The 24,099-nt window shown below is 49.1% G+C and overlaps 1 protein-coding gene across 2 annotated transcripts; it reads right to left on the bottom strand.

Moving 5' to 3' along the window:
• Positions 1 to 1,810: 1,810 nt before the first annotated feature.
• TCF15 (transcription factor 15) lies at positions 1,811 to 22,717 on the bottom strand. 2 transcript variants are annotated; one of them, XM_053394610.1, is made up of 2 exons: positions 22,077 to 22,717; positions 1,811 to 1,922 (listed from the first exon to the last, which is right to left on the bottom strand). In XM_053394610.1, the coding sequence occupies exons 1-2, from the start codon at positions 22,569 to 22,571 to the stop codon at positions 1,914 to 1,916; spliced, it is 504 nt and encodes a 167-aa protein (XP_053250585.1). In that variant the 5' UTR covers positions 22,572 to 22,717; the 3' UTR covers positions 1,811 to 1,913. The 2 variants fall into 2 exon arrangements, with proteins under 2 accessions (XP_053250585.1, XP_053250584.1); XM_053394609.1 differs by lacking the exon at positions 1,811 to 1,922 and adding an exon at positions 9,770 to 10,369 and having other exon boundaries at positions 22,077 to 22,714.
• Between the last annotated feature and the right edge of the window lie 1,382 nt (positions 22,718 to 24,099).

Raw genomic sequence — 24,099 nt, forward strand, 5'->3', positions numbered from 1 at the left:
ATGCCTACGGATTTTCCTCCTCTAAAAACTATGTGCATGTTATGGTCGGGTGCGTGTTATAGAGCGAAAAATACGGTACTTTAAATGCAACATTGTAAAGTCCCAGTATACACTTGAATTCCTCCTGATGGACTAGGGCAGTGGTTCCCTAGTGGGTGGTAGTGCCCCCTGGGTTGGGAGTGGAATTACCGGGGGGGGGGGTGCTAAGAGGCAATAGGTTGGCAGGGGGCACTGGAGGTGTGAATAAGCATCAGACTTTGAAAAGCTGGTCTCATGGACTCAAGTTTATTCATTTTGTTGAATTAAACAAATTAGCTTTAACTGGATTTTGGATAAATGTGCAATTAATTGTTTGTGGTTTTTGTTGCGCTGTTGTTTTTCTTAGCAGGTCGTGCAAACCACTATCTGAATAATGCTTTTAATAGGGTAGGGGGCACTGCGGATGAATTTGTGGAACCGAGGGGGCAGCTTTCCCCAAATGTTTGGCAACCGCTGCTCTAGAGGCATTGTAAGTTGGATGCAACCATTATGGATTTTTTTCCTCTTTTTTTAATTATTGCTGTGTTTTTATAATGGGAATTGTTTCCTTTGCAGCAAAATGGGGAGTAGCACAAGGTTTGCCTTGGTGGATTCCTGGCAAGAGAGGCCTGGTCCACCCTCATCTCTCTCTCTCTCTCCAGCTCAACATCTTAGATTTGGGGGGGTTAAATGTTTTCAAGAGCCTGAAATATTTGGGAGGGGAAAGAGCTATAAAAAGAATTCTGAAAAACACAACTGCAAAAAAAAAAAAAAAAGGAACGGGAGAGAAGAAGATGAAGACGAAGAACGCAGCTGTGCTCCGGGTTCCAGTTCCCAGGTGATGTCAGGATTGGAGCCCCGCCAACCCCAGCCCCACGGAGACAGTCTTTGTGGGTTCAGCACGGAGTGTTTTTCCTTCCTGAGACTTGGGGACACCTTCCTGTCTCAGAGAACGCAGCCAAGAGTTGTTCCGAGGGTTTCTGAGAGCAGGAAGAAGGAGAGAGAAAGAGAGAGATGGAGAGAGAGAGAGAGAGAGAGAGAGAGAGAGAGAGATGCAGAGAGAAAGGGGAGGCCCTGGTGTCAACACCTGATATCCTGGGGCAGATGGCCAGGACCCCAACCCTGCCAGGGCCCTGTGATGATGCCCACCCTCTCATTATTATTTTGCCTCAGCGCTCTGAGCAGCGAAGCCTGGCTGCCTCTCAGCCTAACCTACCTCGCAGGGTTGTTGCTGGGCTGACTTAGGTAACATGGTACCCTGAGCGAGGACAAAATCTGCCCCCGTCCCTGCGTATTTCTCATTTTCAAGTTCCAAGAAAGGAGATTCCGACTAAACATTTGGAGAAGTTTTCTGATAGCAGGGGAACAGACTCCCTTGTGAGATGGTGGATTTCTCCTTCCTTGGAGGTTTCTAAGCAAAGGTTGGGTGGCCGTCTGTCATGGGTGCTTTAGCTGAGATTCCTGCATTGCAGGGGGTTGGACTAGATGACCCCTGAGTCCCTTCTAAGATTCTGTGATTCGCAACAATTCCTTTTGGTAGAGTTGCTAGTTGTTGTGGGGATTAATTGAGGAGGGGGCGAACACACTGGAGAAAAAGATGAAATATAAATGCGATGAATAAATAGGCAGAGGGAAAGAAAGTGGCAGACACTTTCTTTTTTAATGTATTTTTATTAAAGATTTTCTTGATTTACAAAGGTATGTGCAATGTCTCTCTCTCGTTCCCCCCCCCCCCCCACATAACACACACATATATATATATATATTTCTTTTGAACGCATCTGTGATTTCATAGCATCCTCGATCCGGAACAACAGAAACTCCTGTGATTGATGTTTTGTGCTACACTGGAATTACTGCATGGTGTGTTTTGGTCCTGAAAAGCAACAATCCAATCAAGTAACCTGCCAGACAGGAGATCAAAGAATCAAAGAATCAAAGAAGAAGAATCAAAGAATCATAGAGTTGGAAGAGACCACAAGGGCCATCGAGTCCAACCCCCTGCCAAGCAGGAAACACCATCAGAGCACTCCTGACATATGGTTGTCAAGCCTCTGCTTAAAGATCTCCAAAGAAGGAGACTCCACCACACTCCTTGGCAGCAAATTCCACTGTCGAACAGCTCTTACTGTCAGGAAGTTCTTCCTAATGTTTAGGTGGAATCTTCTTTCTTGTAGTTTGGATCCATTGCTCCGTGTCCGCTTCTCTGGAGCAGCAGAAAACAACCTTTCTCCCTCCTCTATGTGACATCCTTTTATATATTTGAACATGGCTATCATATCACCCCTTAGCCTCCTCTTCTCCAGGCTAAACATGCCCAGCTCCCTTAGCCGTTCCTCATAAGGCATTGTTTCCAGGCCTTTGACCATTTTGGTTGCCCTCCTCTGGACACGTTCCAGTTTGTCAGTATCCTTCTTGAACTGTGGTGCCCAGAACTGGACACAGTACTCCAGGTGAGGTCTGACCAGAGCAGAATACAGTGGCACCATTACTTCCCTTGATCTAGATGCTATACTCCTATTGATGCAGCCCAGATAAACAAGGACAAGAGAAAAACAATATTCAAATTTCTGTTTTAGACCGCCTTTTCTGTGATGTAGGTGTGATGTATCTGAGGGGTGGTCTTGATCTACAGGGTGGCAATTTCAAAAGGCTTTATAAGGCCTTGCACACCATTTTTCTGGGTCCCTCCTCTCTCCTGCGTGTGGTGAGGGGAGCACCCTGTTGCAACAGTTCAATAAAGATCAAGCTTACTAGCTGCTTTGCTTCTCAATATTCTCTAGTTGGCCTCTGTTATTCTCTCCTACCAATAGGGAACCTATGTAAGGACTCTATATGGCCTCTTGGATACCCCATAAGGGAAAAGGGCAATTTTTGTTTACAACACAATTCGCACCAGAAGGCAAAGTGAGCAATTTGTCCCTCCAAGGACTGGAAGGGAACGGAGCCCTTTTGAGCCTCTGCCTCCAGTCTGCCTCTCCGAATTTCACCATCTTTGGAGAACGAGACTCTCTTAAACGGCCAATCCTGTAGCCCAGAGAGGGACACTTCTCCTTGCTGTGTACAATTGTTTAATCCACACTGAAACGCAGAATGCCTGTGTGTATTGTTGAAAGTCAGAAACCCTTGATGCAAATTGCCCAGATAAATCTCCAACTACCTTCTGCCTGCCTCACCGTGATTCAAAATGAAAACAGAAAACATTTTTTAATTGAGCTGTTTTGGGAGACAAGTAACTGTCTGAAAGGTTGATAGATTTAGATTAGATATACAGTGGTACCTCGGGTTAAGTACTTGATTCGTTCCGGAGGTCCGTACTTAACCTGAAACTGTTCTTAACCTGAAGCACCACTTTAGCTAATGGGGCCTCCTGCTGCTGCCGCGCCGCCAGAGCACAATTTCTGTTCTCATCCTGAAGCGAAGTTCTTAACCTGAAGCAGGTTAGCAGAGTCTGTAACCTGAAGCGTCTGTAACCTGAAGCGTATGTAACCTGAGGTACCACTGTATTAAGATTATCTTCAAAGGTCCAGGAAATTGCACCCAAGGCCCTCCTTTTTTTGGCCCCAAAATTGAAATGAGTGAAAATCCCCTGCATTCCTAGTGCAAACTCCCTGCAGTAAGAAAGCTAACCCATTGTACACAACCTGCTCAGGCCAGTCTTCTGCCTGCTGCTCTAGTTTTCCATTTGCAGGGAAGTGCTTAGGTGACACGTGTGTGTAATTTCAAATAGGAACGGCTAAGGGAGCTGGGCATGTTTAGCCTGGAGAAGAGGAGGTTAAGGGGTGATATGATAGCCATGTTCAAATATATAAAAGGATGTCATATAGAGGAGGGAGAAAGGTTGTTTTCTGCTGCTCCAGAGAAGCGGACACGGAGCAATGGATCCAAACTACAAGAAAGAAGATTCCACCTAAACATTAGGAAGAACTTCCTGACAGTAAGAGCTGTTCGACAGTGGAATTTGCTGCCAAGGAGTGTGGTGGAGTCTCCTTCTTTGGAGGTCTTTAAGCAGAGGCTTGACAACCATATGTCAGGAGTGCTCTGATGGTGTTTCCTGCTTGGCAGGGGGTTGGACTCGATGGCCCTTGTGGTCTCTTCCAACTCTATGATTCTATGATTCTAGAGGAAATCCCGAGCCTTTGAAGGCAGCAGAGAAAAAGAAGGCTTCTTTTGCCCAGGTGCGATTCTGTCCCACATGCCTTTTTTATTTTCTCTGGGCTGAATTTAACCCAAGACTGTTTTGTTAGGATGATCCCGAGCTCCAGGGTTATGAGAAATAAAATCCAGAAATGTCCAGAGCATTGCATCCTTTATATTCTGGAATCGGCGCACAGCTGCCTCCCACCGTGCTCCACAAAACTTCCTTTTGCTCCTTGCGTCCATCCTACCCCGAACCACGCTGACTCACAAGCTGTGTGGGAGAAGAACGAGCAACGCCATCCCTGCTGTTCCCCGCAGAGAATCAGAAGGAATTCCCCCCCCCCCCAGCCCCAAGCTCTAGAGCCCAGCACCCTTGGTTTTGAAGGTTCCCTTCCAGTTCCCTGCCTCCCCCTCCACAACAACTCCCCCTCTGGATTTTGATTTATGGTCCTTGATTGCTCTGTGCAGCTGTGAGCGAAAGTCCCAGGTGGGGCCAGGGTGGGAGGGGAGCAGTTTGTTCTCACTGTGTCTAATCCATCCCAGACCCTAATAAACAGCCGTGAGAGTCTTAAAAAAACACCGCATTCCGGCCACTGGGCTTTACTGGGGAGACTGGGAATGGCCGCTGCGTTCCGTAAATAAATATCCCCAGCCCTTTTAAAAGCAGGGCCTGTTTTTCTTTGGGAGAACAGAGGCAATGGGAATATAAGATGCTTTTTTTTCCTGAGGGGTTGGCTGCTACTGACTTCAGCCTGGAAACGGGAACTTCTCTCCAAGGCTGCATGCAAAAGTACTGGGAACTTTAAAAACCCGTTTCGCTTCATGCGGCACATAGTTAAACTACGGAACTCACAGCCACTGACCCAGACGGCTTTACAAGATGATCAGATAAATTAGAGAGGGCTGCTAGCCACAACGTCTGTGCTGTGCTTCCATAGTTGGAGGCGGAAATGCTTCTGAATTTCAGTTACTGGGAACTGAGGGAGTGGAGGCCCCTTGTCCTGCTTGCCAGCTGCCAGGACCTAATAATAATAAATTATTATTAATAATAATAATAATAATAATAATAATAATAATAATAATTTATATCCCGCCCTCCCAGCCGAAGCCGGGCTCAGAGCGGCTGACAACAGTAAAAGTAACACAATTTACATAAAATCACAATCTATTAATTGAAATACATTCTAAAATCAATTCATTCTAAAATTTATTCAGAATCAAATCAATGGCAACCATTGGGCTAGAGTTCTATGAGGATTACCAAAGGAGGGGGGTCAGACTGTGCCTTGGCCAAAGGCCTGTGGAACAGCTCTGTGTTGCAGGCCCTGTGGAAAGATGTCAAGTCCCGCAGGGCCCTGGTCTCTTGTGACAGAGCGTTCCACCAGATCAGGGCCACGGCTGAAAAAGCCCTGGCTCTGGTCGAGGCCAGCCTAACCTCCCTGTGGCCCAGGATCTCCAAGATGTTTTTGTTTGAAGACCGTAAGGTCCTCCGTGGGACATACCAGGAGAGGCGGTCCCCTAGGTACGAGGGTCCTAGGCTATATAGGGCTTTAAAGGTTAAAACCAGCACCTTAAACCTGATCCTGTACTCCACCGGGAGCCAGTGCAGCTGGTATAGCACCGGGTGAATGTGATCTCGCAGCAAGGACCCCGTAAGGAGTCTCGCCGCGGCATTCTGCACGTGCTGGAGTTTCTGGGCCCGTCTCAAGGATCGACATGGCTCCCAGTAGGTTTCCAGCACGATTCAAAGTGCTGACCTTTAAAGCCCTAAACTACCTCAGTCCAGTATACCTGAAGGAGCGTCTCCACCCCCATCGTTCAGCCCGGACACTGAGATGCAGCTCCAAGGGCCTTCTGGAGGTTCCCTCCCTGCAAGAAGTGAGGTTGCAGAGAAACAGGCAGAGGGCCTTCTCGGTGGTGGCACCCTCCCATCAGATGTCAAGGAAATAAACAACTATCTGACTTTTAGAAGACGTCTGAAGGCAGCCCTGTTTAGGGAAGTTTTTAATGTTTGATGTCTAACTTTAATTTGTCGGAAGCCGCCCAGAGTGGCTGGGGGAACCCAGTCAGATGGGTGGCATATACAGTCATACCTTGGGTTACAGCCGCTTCAGGTTGCGTTTTTTCAGGTTATGGACCGCCAAAACCCAGAAGTACCGGAATGGGTTACTTCCGGGTTTCAGCAGTTGCGCATGTGCAGAAGTGCTAAATCACGCTTTATGCATGCGCAGAAGTGCCGAATTGCAACCTACGCGTGCGCAGACGCAGGTTGCAAACGCTGCGGGTTGCGAACATGCATCCCACATGGATCACGTTCGCAACCTGAGCATCAACTGTAAATGAATTATTATTATTAGTTTCCCAACAGAGGGATCTGGTTGGCCACTGTGAGAAGAGGATACTGGACTAGATGGGCGATTGGCCTGATCCAGCAGAGCTCTTCTTATTGTCCTTACGTTCGTTTTGAGCGGACACGGATACATTCAGAGCTGTAGGGGGAAAATCAGAGATCCAGCTTGACCAGCAGTTGTTTCTTTTGGACCACGCTCAGATTCACACCCTCCTTCTTCCGGGACAAATTTGCTTTGGCAGCTTTTTCGGTCCTCAGGACAAAATATTGACCAAAAGTGGAGAAGATGCTATCGGGGAACAAACACGCTGCAGGGCAGGAGACAGTGTCCCCCCCCCCCCAGCTTCCAGATGGTAGGATGTTCCATTCTTGCTGAGTGAGGATGGGAAAGGGAGACCCTGAGACCTTGGAGACAAGCTGCCAGCCAGAGCAGGCGAGCTGGGAGAGCTGTGGTCCTCGCGCTGTTGAGGGACTCTCAGCTCTCATCAGTCCCTGCTAACCATCCTGGCCAGTGGGTCAAGGAAGAGATGGGCTGTAGTCCATCTGCAGAGTCCCAGCTCCTCTGTCCCTGCAGGAGATCGTACAGTGGATGCTCGGGTTGCGAACGTGATCCATGCGGGATGCACGTTCACAACCCACAGCGTTCGCAACCCGTAGCAGCACGTCTGCGCATGCGCGGGTTGCGCTTTGGCACTTCTGCGCATGTGCAAAGCGCAATTTAGCACTTCTGCGCATGCACGACTACCAAAACCCAGAAGTAACCCCTTCCGGTACTTCCAGGTTTCGGCGGTCCGTAACCCAAAAAAACGCAACCTGAAGCATCTGTAACCCAAGGTATGACTGTACCGGACTGGGAAAATAGTCACTTTCCTATGTTCCTGCATGGTGCAATGCAGGTGAGATTGAAGGCGGCCAAGACACTTTAGGTCAGGGGTAGCCAACACAATGCCCTCTAGACGTTCTTCTGCATTTCTCATCGTCCCAGACAATTGGGCATGTTGGCTGGGCAGCACCATGTTGGCTGCCCCTCCTTTAGTTGATCAGAAAGGGGGTAGAGTCTCCTTCATTCGAGGATCAGAGGTCTGGAGGGTGGCAACACAAGAACGGGGCCTTTTCTGCAGTGGCTCCCTGTTTGTGGAATGCTCTCCCCAGGTTCGGCTGGCACCTTCATTATACAGCTTTGAGATGCCAAAAAAAAAAAAAAATGTTTCTCTTCAATCAGGCCTTTCTTGGGCTGATTAACATCCAAGACCCTTTAAAATGTGTTGTGGGAGGGAGGATTATTGGTTTGTCATGTATTTTGTGTTTCTTATCTTGCATTTTCATGGTGTGAACTGCCTTGAGGTCAACAGATGAAGGGCAGCAAACAAAAATAAGCTGAACATCCTTTAATTGGCTGGCAGCCCTAAAAGAAGCCCCAGAGAGTCCAAGCAAGAAAAAGGAACTTTAACTTGAGCAAAACCTCATCATGATTCACAGCAAAGCAAATCCATCAGCTGATTAACCCCATCCTGACCAGCAACTGTAGCTCGGGGGTCCCTGAGCACAGCAAGAACCTGGAGCAGCCTGTCTTCACATGTGCTTTCTCTGACTTTTGTGGGCGCAGCAGTGCTGGTGGGGCAGCACCCCTCCCATTGGCCACACCTGGGGTTCCTGCCAGTCCCTGACCCTCCAAAGCTGGCTCTGCTGAGCACCTCCAAGCGGCTTCCTTGTGGCAAAGACCTATTTAAGAGACTGGGAAGGGAAGGTCTTTAAGCTGGGCAACGAAGGCTCCGGTCTATAAAAGGGAATCTGTGCAGGCCTATTAGGAAATGAATCCCAAGCTTCCTGTCTCCACAGCTGGGCTGGACAGCCTCTGAGTCATTCAGGGCCATAGAGTCACCCTCAACACCCTTCACCTTTCCCAGACCAGATAAATCAGACATGCTCCTTCCCATGTTGCGAGTTTCCAGTGGTGTCCCCCATTGCAAGCTATTGTACCCTAATCCAGGGGACACGGTGTGCAAATTTGCCTGAGTTCTCGGTGCGACCTGTCAACATAAGGATCATTTGCTGCAAAGGGTCACTGCTATGAGTTTTTATTAAAAAAATCAGGATGACTTCCATCGTAATAGAATTTCATCAGACCTAAAGGACTACTATGGGACGCTGGTGGCGCTGTGGGTTAAACCACTGTGCGGCTTGGGCTTGCCGATCGAAAGGTCGGCGGTTTGAATCCCCACAACGGGGTGAGCTCCCGTTGCTCAGTCCCCGCTCCTGCCAACCTAGCAGTTCAAAAGCACATCAAAGTGCAAGTAGATAAATAGGTACTGCTCTGGCGGGAAGGTAAACAGCATTTCCATACACTGCTCTGGTTTCGCCAGAAGCGGCTTAGTCATGCTGGCCACATGACCTGGAAAAACTGTCTGTGGACAAACGCCAGCTCTCTTAGCCTTTAAAGTGAAATGAGCGCCGCAACCCCAGAGTCTTTCGCGACTGGACCTAATGGTCAGGGGTCCCATTACCTTTAAAGGACTACTTAAAAGCCCTGTATCAATGGTATTTAACACCTTATAATGTGAAGTTAATATGCAAGTTAGGTAAAGGTCCAGTCGCGGCGCTCGTCTCGCTTTATTGGCCGAGAGAGCCGGCGTACAGCTTCCAGGTCATGTGGCCAGCATGACTAAGCCGCTTCTGGCAAACCAGAGCAGCGCAGGAAATGCCGTTTACCTTCCCGCCAGAGTGGTATCTATTTATCTACTTGCACTTATATGCTAGTACTTATAGCCTTATATGCAAGCTAGGCTCAGATAAATGTTGGAGATGTGGATCAAATAGCTCAGTTCGTAAGCCTGAGGCTCGAATCATGTGGCACTTCAGAGTCTCGGTCTATAGAGCAATAGACTCTCAATCTCAAGGCTGTGGGTTCAAGCCCCACGCTGGGCAAAAGATTTCTGCATTGCAGGGAGTTGAGCTAGATGACCGCCATAGTCCTGTAGCCCTGTAGTTCTACGATTTCACACACACACCCCTTTTTGGAATTGTTCTCAGCTAGAAACATTACGGAAATCTGTTCCCTGATAATGCCCAACCTTACGCTGCTTCCAACTTGCCGCAGCAGCAGTTCATTCTGCTCTTTAGCTTTGCTTTATTTTATTGAGAACCATTTCATTTTTTATTAGTAAGTGGGATGGGGGCCAAGCCGAGCTCTCCTTAGTGGGATGAGCCTCTGAGGATAAAGGAAGGCTCCGGGACGTGGCAGCAAACAGAGAGTCACCCAAGGATGTGAAAAATAACTTTATTTTCGAGCCCCGCTGAATGAGGAAATAACAACAACTACCGACAGTGATCATACGGACCAGCAATCATCTTGGATAAAGCTCTGTTTCAATGTTGTCCGTTCGAAAGTAGGCTAGAGGTCTCAGGAGCCCCTGCCCGCCCCCCCGGGATCCACTAAGTTCTTGTGCTCTCTCTCCCCTACTGGAAAAGCACCGGTGGCAGAGTGACTCCTCCTGGATCTGGGCGGAAGTCCAAGGAATGGCTTGTCCGTCTCTCCTTGGCAAACCACAATCCCTCGTTGCGCCGCAGCTCAGTTGGGGGTTTTCGTTTCCACCCTCTCCTGTCTCCCCCGAGTCCGCAGGGCCATCTTCCCCGTCGTCTTGGAGATTGTCACCCGCCAGCACCGAGCCCACCCTGGTTCCAGTCACCCTACCCTCTTGCCCCAGTCAGGAACATCCAACTCAAGCCGCCCCAGGCGTCAAGCCCACCTTGGCTTCTCAGACAGGCGGTTGTCTCTGCTTCGTCTCATCTCCGCAGCACCTTCAGGTGGCCCACGCCTCTTGCCTTCAGGCAGTTGCCCCCGCCCAGATCCCGGCGGATGCCCTGGAAGGAAGGCAGAGAAAGCGTTGAAAGCAGTGCCGGACCTGCCCAAGGCTGTGGGGTGCCGTGGCTGGAGTAAGTGCTAGGAATTCCCCAGGCACCAAATTACGCTAGTAGGACTACAAGAAGTTTTGTGAGAAGAAATATACGAAGTGTTCCAAAGTAGGAAAAGATAGAGATATTGGTTATGAGTTTGAAATGTAATAAGAAATGCATACTAAGAGATTAGATTGGAAAATTTTCAGACAGGACTGGTGGAAGTCAAAAAAATTGAATAAGATGTAAAAATATGTTTAATTACTGTTGAAAATGATATGTTAAAAAAACTAATAAAAAAATTATATATAAAAAAAGAAATTCCCCAGGCACCGGGCGCGTTTTGCGACTGGCACGGGCCCAATCGTGACCACATGGAGATTTCTGGATGCCAGGCTAGTGACTGACATCTGGCTGGCCCCTCTAGCTTTCTTAAGCAGGTCAGTGGAAAAGCTTATTTATTGCATTTATACCCTGCCTTTTCCTCCAAAGAGTACATGGTTCACCTCCCTCTTTAGTTAATCCCTACGACAACCCTGTGAGGTAGGCGAAGACCCTAATCTCCCAGGTCCAAGTCTGACACTAATCACTACACCACACTGCCTTCCTAGAGTCCTTCTGCTCTGTGGCAGCTACATAAATGAAGTAGGCAATGCGTGAATGGGTGGCGCTGTGGGTAAAACCTCAGCGCCTAGGACTTGCCGATCGCATGGTCGGCGGTTCGAATCCCCGCGGCGGGGTGAGCTCCCGTCGTTCGGTCCCAGCTCCTGCCCACCTAGCAGTTCGAAAGCACCCCTAAGTGCAAGTAGATAAATAGGTACCGCTTTATAGCAGGAAGGTAAACGGGGTTTCCGTGTGCTGCTCTGGTGCCGGTTCACCGGAGCAGCTTGTCACGCGGGCCACGTGACTCGGAAGTGTCTGCCCGACAGCGCTGGCTCCCGGCCTCTAGAGTGAGATGAGCGCACAACCCTAGAGTCTGTCAAGACTGGCCCGTACGGGCAGGGGTACCTTTACCTTTACCTTACCTCCCCAGCCAAGACCGGGCTCAGGGCGGCTAACACCCAATATAAAAACAATTGATTGAAATACAACTTAAAAACAAGTTTAAAATACAACATTAAAACATTAAAATACAGCCTCATTTCAGTGGAAACTCAAATCAAAAACTTTTTGGGGGATGAAAACATCAAGTCTTCACCAAGGCTAACTATCCAGACTGGTCCTACGTGGGCCAGGAAAAAGCCAGGGAAGTCCCCAAATAGGAGTTCCATATAAATAAATATTGGTAAAGCCAATTGTCATTTAGAGAAGGATCTGAAATATTTTCCTTGAAGCTTGAATTAGTTGTTTCTCGATTGTTTTGTGTTATGTTTTAAGGTAAACAGCACTGAATATTTTTTTCTTTAAAATTCAAAGATTAATTGAAATGAAATGAATAATAATAGCAATAAATCTCATCAGGGAAAAATGGAACTGAAACATTCCGTTGTGGCAGCTGAAACCTAAGGTGCTATTTGGCGATTAGCTTCTATATTTCAGTTTCTAACAGTTTCAGTTAGAGTGCTAGACTAGGAGCTGTGGAAGACCAGGGTTTGCACCCCCACTCGGCCATGAAGCTCAATGGGTAGTGACCGAGGGGAGGGGCATCACTCCCCTTCAGCCTAACCTACCTCACAGGGTTGTTGTGCGGATTAAATGGGGGGTGGGGAGAACCATCCATGCTACACTGAGCTCCCTGGAGAGGAAGCAGAAACGTAGCAAGTAAAGCAATTCACCTGCATTGTCTTGCAACAGTCACAACAACCCCCAAAGGTAGGCCAATGTTATTAGACGCATGTTGGAGGGGGCCTGAAGTCACCCACTCACCCGGTGGACTCACAAGCCTGAAATTGCGGCAGGCTCCCCCATTTGAATCTCAGCTTCTTAGTCACTACGCCAGGGTGGGGGACTCTTTTCAGAAAATAATAACAAGAATAAATTTTTATTTATACCCCGCCCTTCCTGGTTCAAAAACCGGGCTCAGGGTGGCTAACAACAAATTTTAAACACTTAATTGATGCAACAAAAAACAGCATAAAACATGAATAACAATCAATTCAGAATTCAAAAATCAATTTAGGGGGGAAATCCATCCAATAAACGTTAGATGATCACCAGGGCTAGCTGGCTGAATTAGTCCTATTTGGGCCAGCGAGGAGACCAGGGGAAAATTAGTTGTGGGATCCCAGAGCAGGTAATCTTCATAAAAAGGGGAGGGGGAGGGAAGGAAGGGGAATAAAAGATCAGGCCAGGTTCAAATTGAAAGCCAGGCGGAAGAACTCTGCCTTACAGGCCCTGCGGAAGGAGGTTAAATCCTGCAGGGCCCTGGTCTCATGGGACAGAGCATTCCACCAGGTCGGAGCCATCACTGAGAAGGCCCTGGCCCTGGTGGAGGATAATCTAGATGGAGGGCCACCTTCCCATCTGTGTAACGTTCCAGGGGCCAAAGAGGGCAGGGCAATCAATGCCTTTTGTACAGAAGCGGTGTCACGTTCACACAACGCTCACTTATCCTTTTTCCAGGCAAGCAAGACGTCGCCTCTTTTTAGGCAAGCGAAAAGCACTTGAGGATGGGGCAAAATGGGGGTGGTAAAGGGGGCGGCTCAGAGGGTGGTGTGACCTGGGGGGAGTCCTGAGGGCAAGACAGAGATGTCTGGGGGGGCTACACCTGCCCCCCACCAGGGCTAAGGCTCACCATCCTGCAGGCATGGCCCTAAGCTGCATGTTGCATTGCCAAAGACATTTTCAACTAATGAACTCTGAGTAGGGGTCACGTTTTGGGACAATCCAGATCAGTACTGTGACATTCCCTTCCCCACCACCCCTAGCAATATTTCCTTTCGTTTATGAACAGCAGCTGCAAAAAGAAAGAAAGAAAAAAGCTACCATATTTTTTGCTCTATAAGACTCACCTTTTTCCTCCTAAAAAGTAAGGGGAAATGTGTGTGCGTCTTATGGAGCGAATGCAGGCTGCGCAGCTATCCCAGAAGCCAGAACAGCAAGAGGGATTTCACTGCGCAGCGATCCCTCTTGCTGTTCTGGCTTCTGGGATTCAGAATATTTTTTTTCTTGTTTTCCTCCTCCAAAACCTAGGTGCATCTTATGGTCTGGTGCGTCTTATAGAGCAATCCTGCAGAGATCAGGATTAACTCCCTACTCACCAACTGGGGAGCAGAGAGTTTGGTCTTGGTGGGTGAGGCTTTGCCAGGCTAGTTTAAGCCTTTTGCCTGTTTGCACCCCAAAGTCATTCACGGCAGCCTAGCTGGCTTGAAAGGCGCCGTGTTCTCCAGGCTCAACCTTCTACTGCAATGCACCATTTGATTCCTTTCAAGGGAACATCTCAGCCCAGCAGGCAGCGCTCATGCGATCCGAATGCCTCGGCAGAGGCAGTTTTAGGGTGGCGCGCCCGGTTTGGCCGCAGCAGGCGCCACTGCAATGCTGCAGAACAGAGCGCAAGAGGTGCGGGTCGCCAAATAATAGTGCCACGCAGGGCGCTGCTGACGTTTGAGAGCCCGAATCCTGCCACTGGTCTCGGAACAGGGTCATTACTAGGTATTGAAAGGGCTCAGGTTATGTGAGTTACTTAAAGTGTAGAGATAGGTAAAGGCAAAGGGACCCCTGACCATTAGGTCCAGTTGTGGCCGACTCTGGGGTTGTGGCGCTCATCTCGCTTTATTGGCTGAGGGAGCCGGTGTACAGCTTCCGGGTCATGTGCCCAGCATGACTAAGCCGCTTCTGGCGAACCAGAGCAGCGCACGGAAACGCCGTTTACCTTCCCGCCAGTGCGCTACCTATTTATCTACTTGCACTTTGATGTGCTTTCAAACTGCAGGAGCAGGGACCAAGCAACAGGAGCTCACCCCGTCGCGGGGATTCGAACCGCCAACCTTCTCATTGGCAAGTCCTAGGCTCTGTGGTTTAACCCACAGCGCCACCCACATCCCCAAAGTGTGGACCCCAAACTGGGTCAAGTTCATCAATTCTGTTGAATTTAAGTTTAATTTAACAGGAAATGATGGTCTTGACCCAGTACTATCAGGTTTTCCAAAGTCTGATAATCATTCACACCTCCAGCTTTAATTGCATTGTGAGTAAGTGTGCAGTTGCTTCTGTTCTGAATTTTATTGTGCTATTATCTTTCTTAGTGGGTTGTGCAAAGCGCTATTCTGAATAATGCCTTCACACACACACACACACACACACACACAGGAACAACCAAGGATTCCAGATCAGCGCAACAGCAGCGTTGGTCACCAGTCACCTGACCTATGGTCAGTTTTGTCACTGCTGACCACCAGGCAGGCAAGGGGTAGGGGTGAAGTTTGCCCAGTGCAGATTTGCTGGAGGGAAATTGGCTCCACCTGTGCGCTTGCAGAGCACCAACCTTGCTCCTGCCGCATCTTCCCCTTCTGCCTCTCAGTAAGCATAAGTATGCAAGAGCCTGCTAGATCACGTCAATGACCCATCTAGTCCAGCATCAGTAATAATAATAATAATAATAATAATAATAATAATAATAATAATAATATTTTTTTATTTATACCCCGCCCTTCCCGGTTCAAAAACTGGGCTCATGGCGGCTAACAACAAATTATAAAATTATAATTATAAAAGCAGCATAAAATACAGTATAAAAACATGAATAACAATAAAATTCAAAAATCAATTTAGGGGAAATAAACATTAGGTAATCCCCAGGGCTAGCTGGCTGAATTGGTCCTACTTGGGCCAGTGAGGAGGCCAGGGGAGAATTATAGCTGTGGGGTCTCAGAGCAGGTAATCTTCATAAAAGGGGAGGGGGAGGGAAGGGAAGGGAAGGGAAATAAAAGATCAGGCTGAATTCAAATTAAAGGCCAGGCGGAATAGCTCTGTCTTACAGGCCTGACGGAAGGAGGTTAAATCCTGTAGGGCCCTGGTCTCCTGGGACATTCCGCCAGGTCGGAGCCACCACTGAGAAGGCCCTGGCCCTGGTGGAGGATAGTCTGACTTCCTTAGGACCCAGGAGCTCTAAACTATGGTTGTTCATGGACCTTAAGGTCTTCTGCGAGGCAGACCAGGAGAGGCGGTCCCGTAGATACGAGAGCCCTAAGCCACAAAGGGCTTAACCGCAGAGTTCATGGGTTCAAGCCCCATGTTGGGGAAAAGATTCCTGCATTGTAGGGACTTGGACCAGATGGTCCTCATGCATCCAATTGATGCTGACAAATTTTCAAGAAGACTTTAAAATCCAGTAACAAGGCCTTGCAAAGTGGAGCAGAAATGTAGAGAAATGAATTTTTCAGGCTTCTCATTTTCCCAACCTTAAATATAGAAACTGAAAGAGCGAACGCCTTTGCTTTTCAAACTTGGGAGAGGAGAGGCTTTTGCAGGGGAAGCAGGCACACCACATGGAACCTGGGAATCTGCCTTGCACCGTTAGTCTGGCCTCTCGGCTCCACCAAGCTCAGTGCTGCCTGCAGCAACTGGCAGAGACCCTTCAGGATTCCAGGCAAGGGTCATTCCCTGGAGATAGCAGGGTTTGAACCCAGAACCTTCCGCACACACAACTCATGCAAGCTGATCTACCGTCTCTCCCCCTTTCAGCAACGTGCAATGGGGCAGCCGGGTTGCCAACTCTGGTTGGAGAAAGCGCATAGCCAGCATGTTCCAGCATGTGACGTGCGGGAGGAGATGCGCCCAGACCTTAAGGGACTAAGAGCAACGGCCGTTTTGGCAGAAGGGGGCATGGGACCTGGAGCATCGCCCTTCCTGCCTCTCCCCGCCAGGAGTCTTGCTTATGGCCTCACAGAAGGTTGCCATGGCGAAGGTCATGATGTCATCACCAGCTGGGGAATAGCCGGAAGCCGGAGCGAGTCTGGAATGACAGCCAGCTCCCAGGCTGAGCCCTGGATTAAGGGTCTCCTCCAGTCACTTTGGAAATCAAAAAGGTCGCACTCCTTCCCAGCACTTAGAAGGAAAAGAAAACTTTTTGATCGAGCCATTTTTTCAAAACAGAACACAAGCATATCCTGGGCTCCCCTCATCATCTCCATTTTTGGAAGTTGAAACTACCATGCCTTGAAGGACAAAACCCACACACCGCTGTGATCCTGCCAACATTCCCCTCTCTCCTTCCAACAATCTGTGAGGTTGCTTTACACTACAGATCCCATCATCTCTGATCATTGGCCATGGTAGTTGGGGAAGAGTTGCAGTTGCAGAACATCTGGAGGGCACCGGGTTGGTGAAGGTTGCTTAATATTTGGAGCAGAGCATTGCTCTTCGAAGATCAATACAGTTGTCTGTTTGCCGACCACCAGATGTCTTTCTCTGCAACCAGAGATGCTAGACTGGGCATTATACATAAAACCTATGTGCTCTTCCAGTAATTAGAAGCTATTGAATGGAGCTGCTAATCACAGAATTGTAGCATTGGGAGCGACTACAATTCCCATCATCCCTGACCACTGGTCCTGTTAGCTATGGATGATGGAAGTTGTAGTCCCAAAACGTCTGGAGGGCCGAGTTTGCCTATGCCTGATCTTGTCCAACCCCCTACACCGCAGGAATGTTCAATACGATTTTATTCCTGCTGCTGGATTCTACATTTTGGCTGTAAAATTCAGCTGAATGTCATGCTGTGAAAACGTCATGTTAAAAGGCACTGCTCCCAACAAAATTGAATTCCCTTGACAGTCCGTTAAAGTGCTGCAAAGACCCAAAGATGAGGAGATGATACATGCGTCCCGATTACTGAGGCTAGACTACACAGAGACACAATCAGTCTCCCTGCGAAGCTCACCTGCTGTTAGTGATGCTGTTAGCATCTAGGAACCCCGATAAGGAACACAGGGTGCTGCAGATGCAGCTCAAAATAGAATCATAGAATTCTAGAGCTGGAAGGGACCCCAAAGCTCATCTAGTCCAATCCCCTGCAATGCAGGAATTCTGCCCACAGCTGTTCCTGGGTGGGCTCAGACCACCAACTTTCTGGTGAACAGCCGGTCGCACAGCCCCATTCTGCCACAGGGGGTCCAGTTAGCATGGAATTGTCTAGTCTGCTGAGACCCTCCCTGCCTGCGCACTGTCTCGCCAGAGTGGTGCATGCTCTGGTTATCTCCCGCTTGGACTACTGCAATGTACTCTACGTGGGGCTACCTTTGAAGGTGACTTGGAAACTACAACAAATCAAGAATGTGGCAGCTAGACTGGTGACTGGGAGTGGCTGCTGAGACCACATAACACTGGTCTTGAAAGACCTACACTGGCTCCCAGTACGTTTCCGAGCACAATTCAAAGTATTGGTGTTGACCTTTAAAGCCCTAAACGGCCTCAGTCCAGTATACCTGAAGGAGTGTCTCCACCCCCATCGTCCAGCCCAGACACTGAGGTCCAGCTCCGAGGGCCTTCTGGTGGTTCCCTCACTGGGGGAAGTGAGGTTACAGGGAACCAGGCAGAGGGCCTTCTCGGTAGTGGCTCCCGCCTTGTGAAACACCCTCCTTTCAGATGTGAAGGAAATAAGCAGCTATCTTCTCTTTAAAAGACATCTGAAGGCAGCCCTTTTTAGGGAAGTTTTTAACGTTTGATGTTTTATTGTGTTTTTAATATTCTGTTGGGAGCTGCCCAGCATGGCTGGGGAGACCCAGCCAGATGGACGAGGTATAAGTAATAAATAAATTATTATTATTTATTATTATATTAGCTCAGTCTTAGGCAGAGCATCATGCCTATGCCTGAACGGGTAACACATCATATGGGGACTTCTGGCGAGGAAAAATGGCGGACGCCACGGCAGCGAGCAGCTCCTGAAGCCAGCCAGAGCCAACTGCGCTAGCAGGCTGGCTCCGGGCTGCTGAGGCTGCTGCTGCCATGTTTCCCGGGGATAGATTTGCAAATCTGGGGACATTTTGGGGACGGAATCTGTCCAGGGACGGATTTGCAAATCCAGGGAGTGTCCCCAGGAACCGGGGATGTCTGGTAACCCTAGCCTACAAGGTTTCAGAAGAGGAAAGACAGCAAAAGCTTGTTCATAAAAGATGCTCTGAGGCTCATGCGTTGGTGCAAATCCTTCAGTCCCCTCGGGAGATGCAAGCGTGAAATGTTTCTGGTGCAAAAGAGCATCAGTATAAAACTGACCTGCAGACATTAAACAGGCTTGGCCTAAAGAATTTTTAGGCAACTCTGCAAGAACAGAATGACCCCTTCCTCCCCATGTTGCTGTCACGCTGGAGATCAAGGGGCAAGCCCCAGTTTTCATAATAAGATACCAACCCCACCAGAATCAATGGGGAGTCCCTAGATCAGGGGTGGAGAATCTTTGGCCCTCCATAACGCTAAAGGTCACGGTCACCCAATGGTGACGGTATGCTGCCCCCCCCCAGCCATTACTGAATATATAGGCTGATTCAGACATAAGAAAAGCCCATGGTTTGTATTTGCCATAGACTATTGCATGTTCTGCATCAGACACACACAAGGCAACCATAGTTTGTTATTCTTCCTTCTACCTCTGTCTGCCCAAAGACCTCCTGGTTGCCATTCCACAAGCAGTAGACTCTGTGGGTGATGCAACAGCCCAAGCCATGGCAGTGCTGAGACACAGTTTGCTCTCTCTCTATATATATATATAACCCAAACTAACCCCAGCTTGCAAGCAACCTTATAAAGGAATATCGGAAGCAGCCTTATTATACTAAATCAGCAGCCTTATTATACTAAATCAGGACAAAGAACAACAAGAGTCTCTACAGCAAACACAACAAAACATTATTTGGAACCAGGATATCTCTTCAGGAACTGAATGTTATCACTTTCTCCATTGACAACTGAGAAAACAAAGTGAACTGGAAAAGACTGAGCAGCTGAAACGGATTTTTGTCTACCATTGTGCGTCTTCTTGGTGTTTTGTTTCCGTATCTCCATTGAAATATAGATATTCAGTGTAATTTGAAAACTGGGTTTTCGGGGGGGGGGGGACAGGGAACCTTGCCTGATCTAACCAACTCCTCCTACAAGGAAATGCAGCTCGGACTGGCAATGCCTCTAGACCGTCCTGTTTCGTACACCAGAATTTCAGGTGTGTGCAAATTTAATAGTTCTCTTGCCCTGGCACAACAAAACCACTTTTGAAACAAGTGGGTCAAAAAGTGTGGAGTGCCTGAATGGGAAGATGTAGAGGCACTCGACCCGTCAAGCAGAACAGGATGAGTGCTCAAAAAATACTGGGCGCACCCTAACTGCCATATAAGCCAGCCTTTCTCAACCTGTGGGTCCCCAGATGTTGTTGAACTACAACTCCCATCACTCCTAGCTAGCAAGGCCAGAGCTCAGGGATGATGGGAGTTGTAGTCCAACAACATCTGGGGACCCACAGGTTGAGAACCGCTGAAAGCCATGGGTATGCAAACTAAGGCCTGAGGGCTGGATCCAGCCCAATCGCCTTCTAAATCCGTCCCAAGGACGGTCCAGAAATCAGCATGTTTTTACATGAGTAAAATGTGTCCTTTTATTTAAAATGCATCTCTGGGTTATTTGTGGGGCCTGCCTGGTGTTTTTACATGAGTAGAATGTGTGCTTTTATTTAAATTACATCTCCGGGTTATTTGTGGGGCCTAGGAATTTGTTCAGTTATTTTTTCCAAAATATAGTCTGGCCCCCCACAAGGTCTGAGGCACAGTGGACCGGCCCCCTGCTGAGGCTCAAATATTTTGAGGATGCATTGGCTACACTAACTACCTAGAAAGACAAAAACTGAAGATCATTCAGCTCCAGGATCCTGTTTTATGCAAGTGGCCCACCAGCAAGTTATGAAAGCCAAAGCCTCCTCATCTCCCCGCTGTCAGAAGAGTGGATCGGGTCCAGGAGGGCCAGTCCAGTAGAGATGGAAGCCATGTCTGACTACAGCCCCCCAATCACTATTTTGCAGTGGGGAGATGCAGGAAATAGATGGAAAACAGGCAGTATATGCAAGCACTCAGAACTAACACTGTGCCTTACTATCCTAGTGGTTTGTGGTCTGATTACAACCTCTGCCATGGAGCTTCACTGGGTGACCTTCGGCCAATGATGGCCCCTCAGTCTAACCGACTTCACAGGGTTGATGTGGAGATTAAATGAAGAGGGGGAGATGTATGCCACACTTGAGGAGGAGCCAAAGTTGGGGTATAAATGCAATCAATAAAAAGAATTGTAAAGGGCTGGTGTTAGATCAGGACCCAGACTCATTCATCAATGAACTAAGGGCTAGCCACCATCTCCCAACCTCAGTCTACCCATCTGCACATAGGGGGATAAACTTCTAGCATTGGAAGTTTCCGCCCTGAAGCCTTTGGAGAGGCCTGGAATTCCAACCTTTTCCCCCAACCTGGTGAGTGCAGGTGTACACCCCTGCTTAAACAGTAAGAGGAAAGCATTCTGCGCATGCCCAGAGACATCCTCTCCTGAAGAGCCCTTACTGTTCCCAACCCTAACCCCGAGGGAAGCCATCTAATTAGACTTTGATTCTGACCTGTTTCTAGGAAGTAATTTAATTATTGTTTGATTTTATACCAATGTTATATATTTGATGTTAGCCGCCCTGAGCCCGACTTTGGCCGGGGAGGGTGAGATATAAATAAAAGTTGTTTTTTATTATTATTATTATTATTATTATTATTATTATTATTATTATTATCACATTTGATTCAAGTCTTAGCTCTGACCCTGAACAGAGGGCTTGGAGTCAAGCACTGTTTGTGCTAAAAAAGCACAGGGATATACAAACACATCAAATGGAGAACCAACTCTGCTGGCCTGACTGGAATCCCTTTAGCTGATAGGAGGAGGCGATTGCCTACCTCCCACCTAGGGTTTTCACAGGAGAAGCAAAACTGACCTGTGTGGAAGGGAACAATCTGATAGCTCCCCAGGAAATGAGGGCTTTTATAAACCTCCCCACCCTGGGGAGTTGCTTCTGAATGCCAGGCCCCCGCCTTGCAACAGGGGCCACGATTGCCAAACAAAGCGTGCCTCTGAGCATGCACAGAGTGCTGCTGAGTAATTGCTTCCAGGCATGGGTGTGCCAAGGAGGGGGAGGGGGGCAATAGAAATACAGTGGTACTTCTCAACGTGCAAGTAGATAAATAGGTACCGCTCTGGCGGGAAGGTAAACGGTGTTTCCGTTGCTGCTCTGGTTCGCCAGAAGCGGCTTAGTCATGCTGGCCACATGACCCGGAAGCTGTACACCGGCTCCCTCGACCAATAAAGCGAGATGAGCGCCGCAACCCCAGAGTCATCCACGACTGGACCTAATGGTCAGGGGTCCCTTTACCTTTACCTTTACCACTTTAGCTAATGGGGCCTCCCACTGCTGCCATGCTGCCGGAGCACAATTTCTGTTCTCATCCTGAAGCAAAGTTCTTAACCCGAGGTACTATTTCTGGGTTAGCGGAGTCTGTAACCTGAAGCGTATGTAACCTGAAGCGTCTGTAACCCGAGGTACCACTGTACTTAACTGACCTATCGCGTCGGTTCTGCCCCTCCAACAAGTCTCCCCCCCCCAACAAAAATCCTGTCTATGCCCATGCTTCCAGGTGATGGCTTAGGGACCCGAGCGCTCAGCGCTTCTAAACTATCCTGGACTCCCCCAGCCGCAGCCCCCTCGGGCAGCAGGACTCACCCCCTTCCTCTGGTTGCTGAGGCAAAAGGTGCAGATGCTGCGCGGCTGCTTGCACGGCTCCATCACGTCTCCCTTGGCCCCGCACAGGGCGCGGAAGCAGGGCTGCCCGTCGTCGGCGCCGTCGCCCAGGAGCAGCACGTTGGCGAGGTGCGCGATGTAGCTGGACGCCAGGCGCAGCGTCTCGATCTTGGACAGTTTTCTGTCCACCGGCTCGGTGGGGATGAGGGTGCGCAGCGCCGTGAAGGCGGTGTTCACGCTCTGCGTCCGGTCCCGCTCGCGCGCGTTGGCCGCCTGCCGCTGCTTCACCACCACCACCGGCCCGCCGGGGGGACGGGCAGCGCCTGGACAGCAGCCGAAGGAGCGCTCCGACGCGTCGCTGCTGCCTCCGCTGCGCGCCTCCTCGTCGTCCTCCGACGCGTCGTCCTCCTCCGACAGCAGGCGCAGCTCCGGGTACAGGACGCGCGCCGCCACCGGGCGCAGCAGCGCGAACGCCATGGCCGCGCCGTCGGGTGGAAAGGAGAGCCGCCGCTTCTCTGCAACGGCCCGAGCCCCGCGGAGGCGCGTCCGACGCGGGGAAACTCTCGCCGACGCCTCGCCGCGCGTCCCGGAGCCGCGCTCTGCGGGGCTCGCCAAGGCGCCGTCTAGATATAGCTATAAAAGGCGCAGGGCGGAGGCGAGCGGCCAGGGTGGAATGCGCGCCGGCCAATCGCGGCGCGGGGAGCGGAGCATCCCTCGCCGGCCTGGCCAATGGGAAGGCGGGTCTGATCCGGTTTCTGGAGCCGTCTGGCCGGGCACAGGGGATGTGTCGCTGCATCGCATCCACCGCCAGTGTTTGCGCAGAAGGTTGCCACCCGTCCTGTTATAATACAGGAGTGTCCTGTATTTCTTTCTTCTTTTTTAGAAATAATTTTTATTGAATGCTTTTATGTTACAAAAAACAATACAGCCATACTACCACGAAATATAACTATGAAATAAAAATTATATATATCAACATTTAGTTTGTTATTTGTTATTTACCGTCTTATTTCCTCCCAAACATTGCATACAAAAAACACACATATGTGTCCTGTATTTCAATGTAAAATGCTATGTCCTGTATTGATAACAGTTTGTGCTCTGTGTACAGTGGTACCTCTGGATACATAGAATCATAGAATCATAGAATCATAGAGTTGGAAGAGACCACAAGGGCCATCGAGTCCAACCCCCTGCCAAGCAGGAAACACCATCAGAGCACTCCTGACATATGGTTGTCAAGCCTCTGCTTAAAGACCTCCAAAGAAGGAGACTCCACCACACTCCTTGGCAGCAAATTCCACTGTCGAACAGCTCTTACTGTCAGGAAGTTCTTCCTAATGTTTAGGTGGAATCTTCTTTCTTGTAGTTTGTATCCATTGCTCCGTGTCCGCTTCTCTGGAGCAGCAGAAAACAACCTTTCTCCCTCCTCTATGTGACATCCTTTTATATATTTGAACATGGCTATCATATCACCCCTTAACCTCCTCTTCTCCAGGCTAAACATGCCCAGCTCCCTTAGCCGTTCCTCATAAGGCATCGTTTCCAGGCCTTTGACCATTTTGGTTGCCCTCCTCTGGACACGTTCCAGTTTGTCAATGTCCTTCTTGAACTGTGGTGCCCAGAACTGGACACAGTACTCCAGGTGAGGTCTGACCAGAGCAGAATACAGTGGCACTATTACTTCCCTTGATCTAGATGCTATACTCCTATTGATGCAGCCCAGAATTGCATTGGCTTTTTTAGCTGCCGCGTCACACTGTTGGCTCATGTCAAGTTTGTGGTCAACCAAGACTCCTAGATCCTTTTCACATGTAGTGCTCTCAAGCCAGGTGTCACCCATCTTGTATTTGTGCCTCTCATTTTTTTTGCCCAAGTGCAATACTTTACATTTCTCCCTGTTAAAATTCATCTTGTTTGTTTTGGCCCAGTTCTCTAATCTGTCAAGGTCGTTTTGAAGTGTGTTCCTGTCCTCTGGGGTGTTAGCCACCCCTCCCAGTTTGGT

Source organism: Podarcis raffonei, chromosome 6 (assembly GCF_027172205.1).
Source record: "Podarcis raffonei isolate rPodRaf1 chromosome 6, rPodRaf1.pri, whole genome shotgun sequence".
In the NCBI taxonomy this organism is placed as follows: domain Eukaryota; kingdom Metazoa; phylum Chordata; class Lepidosauria; order Squamata; family Lacertidae; genus Podarcis; species Podarcis raffonei.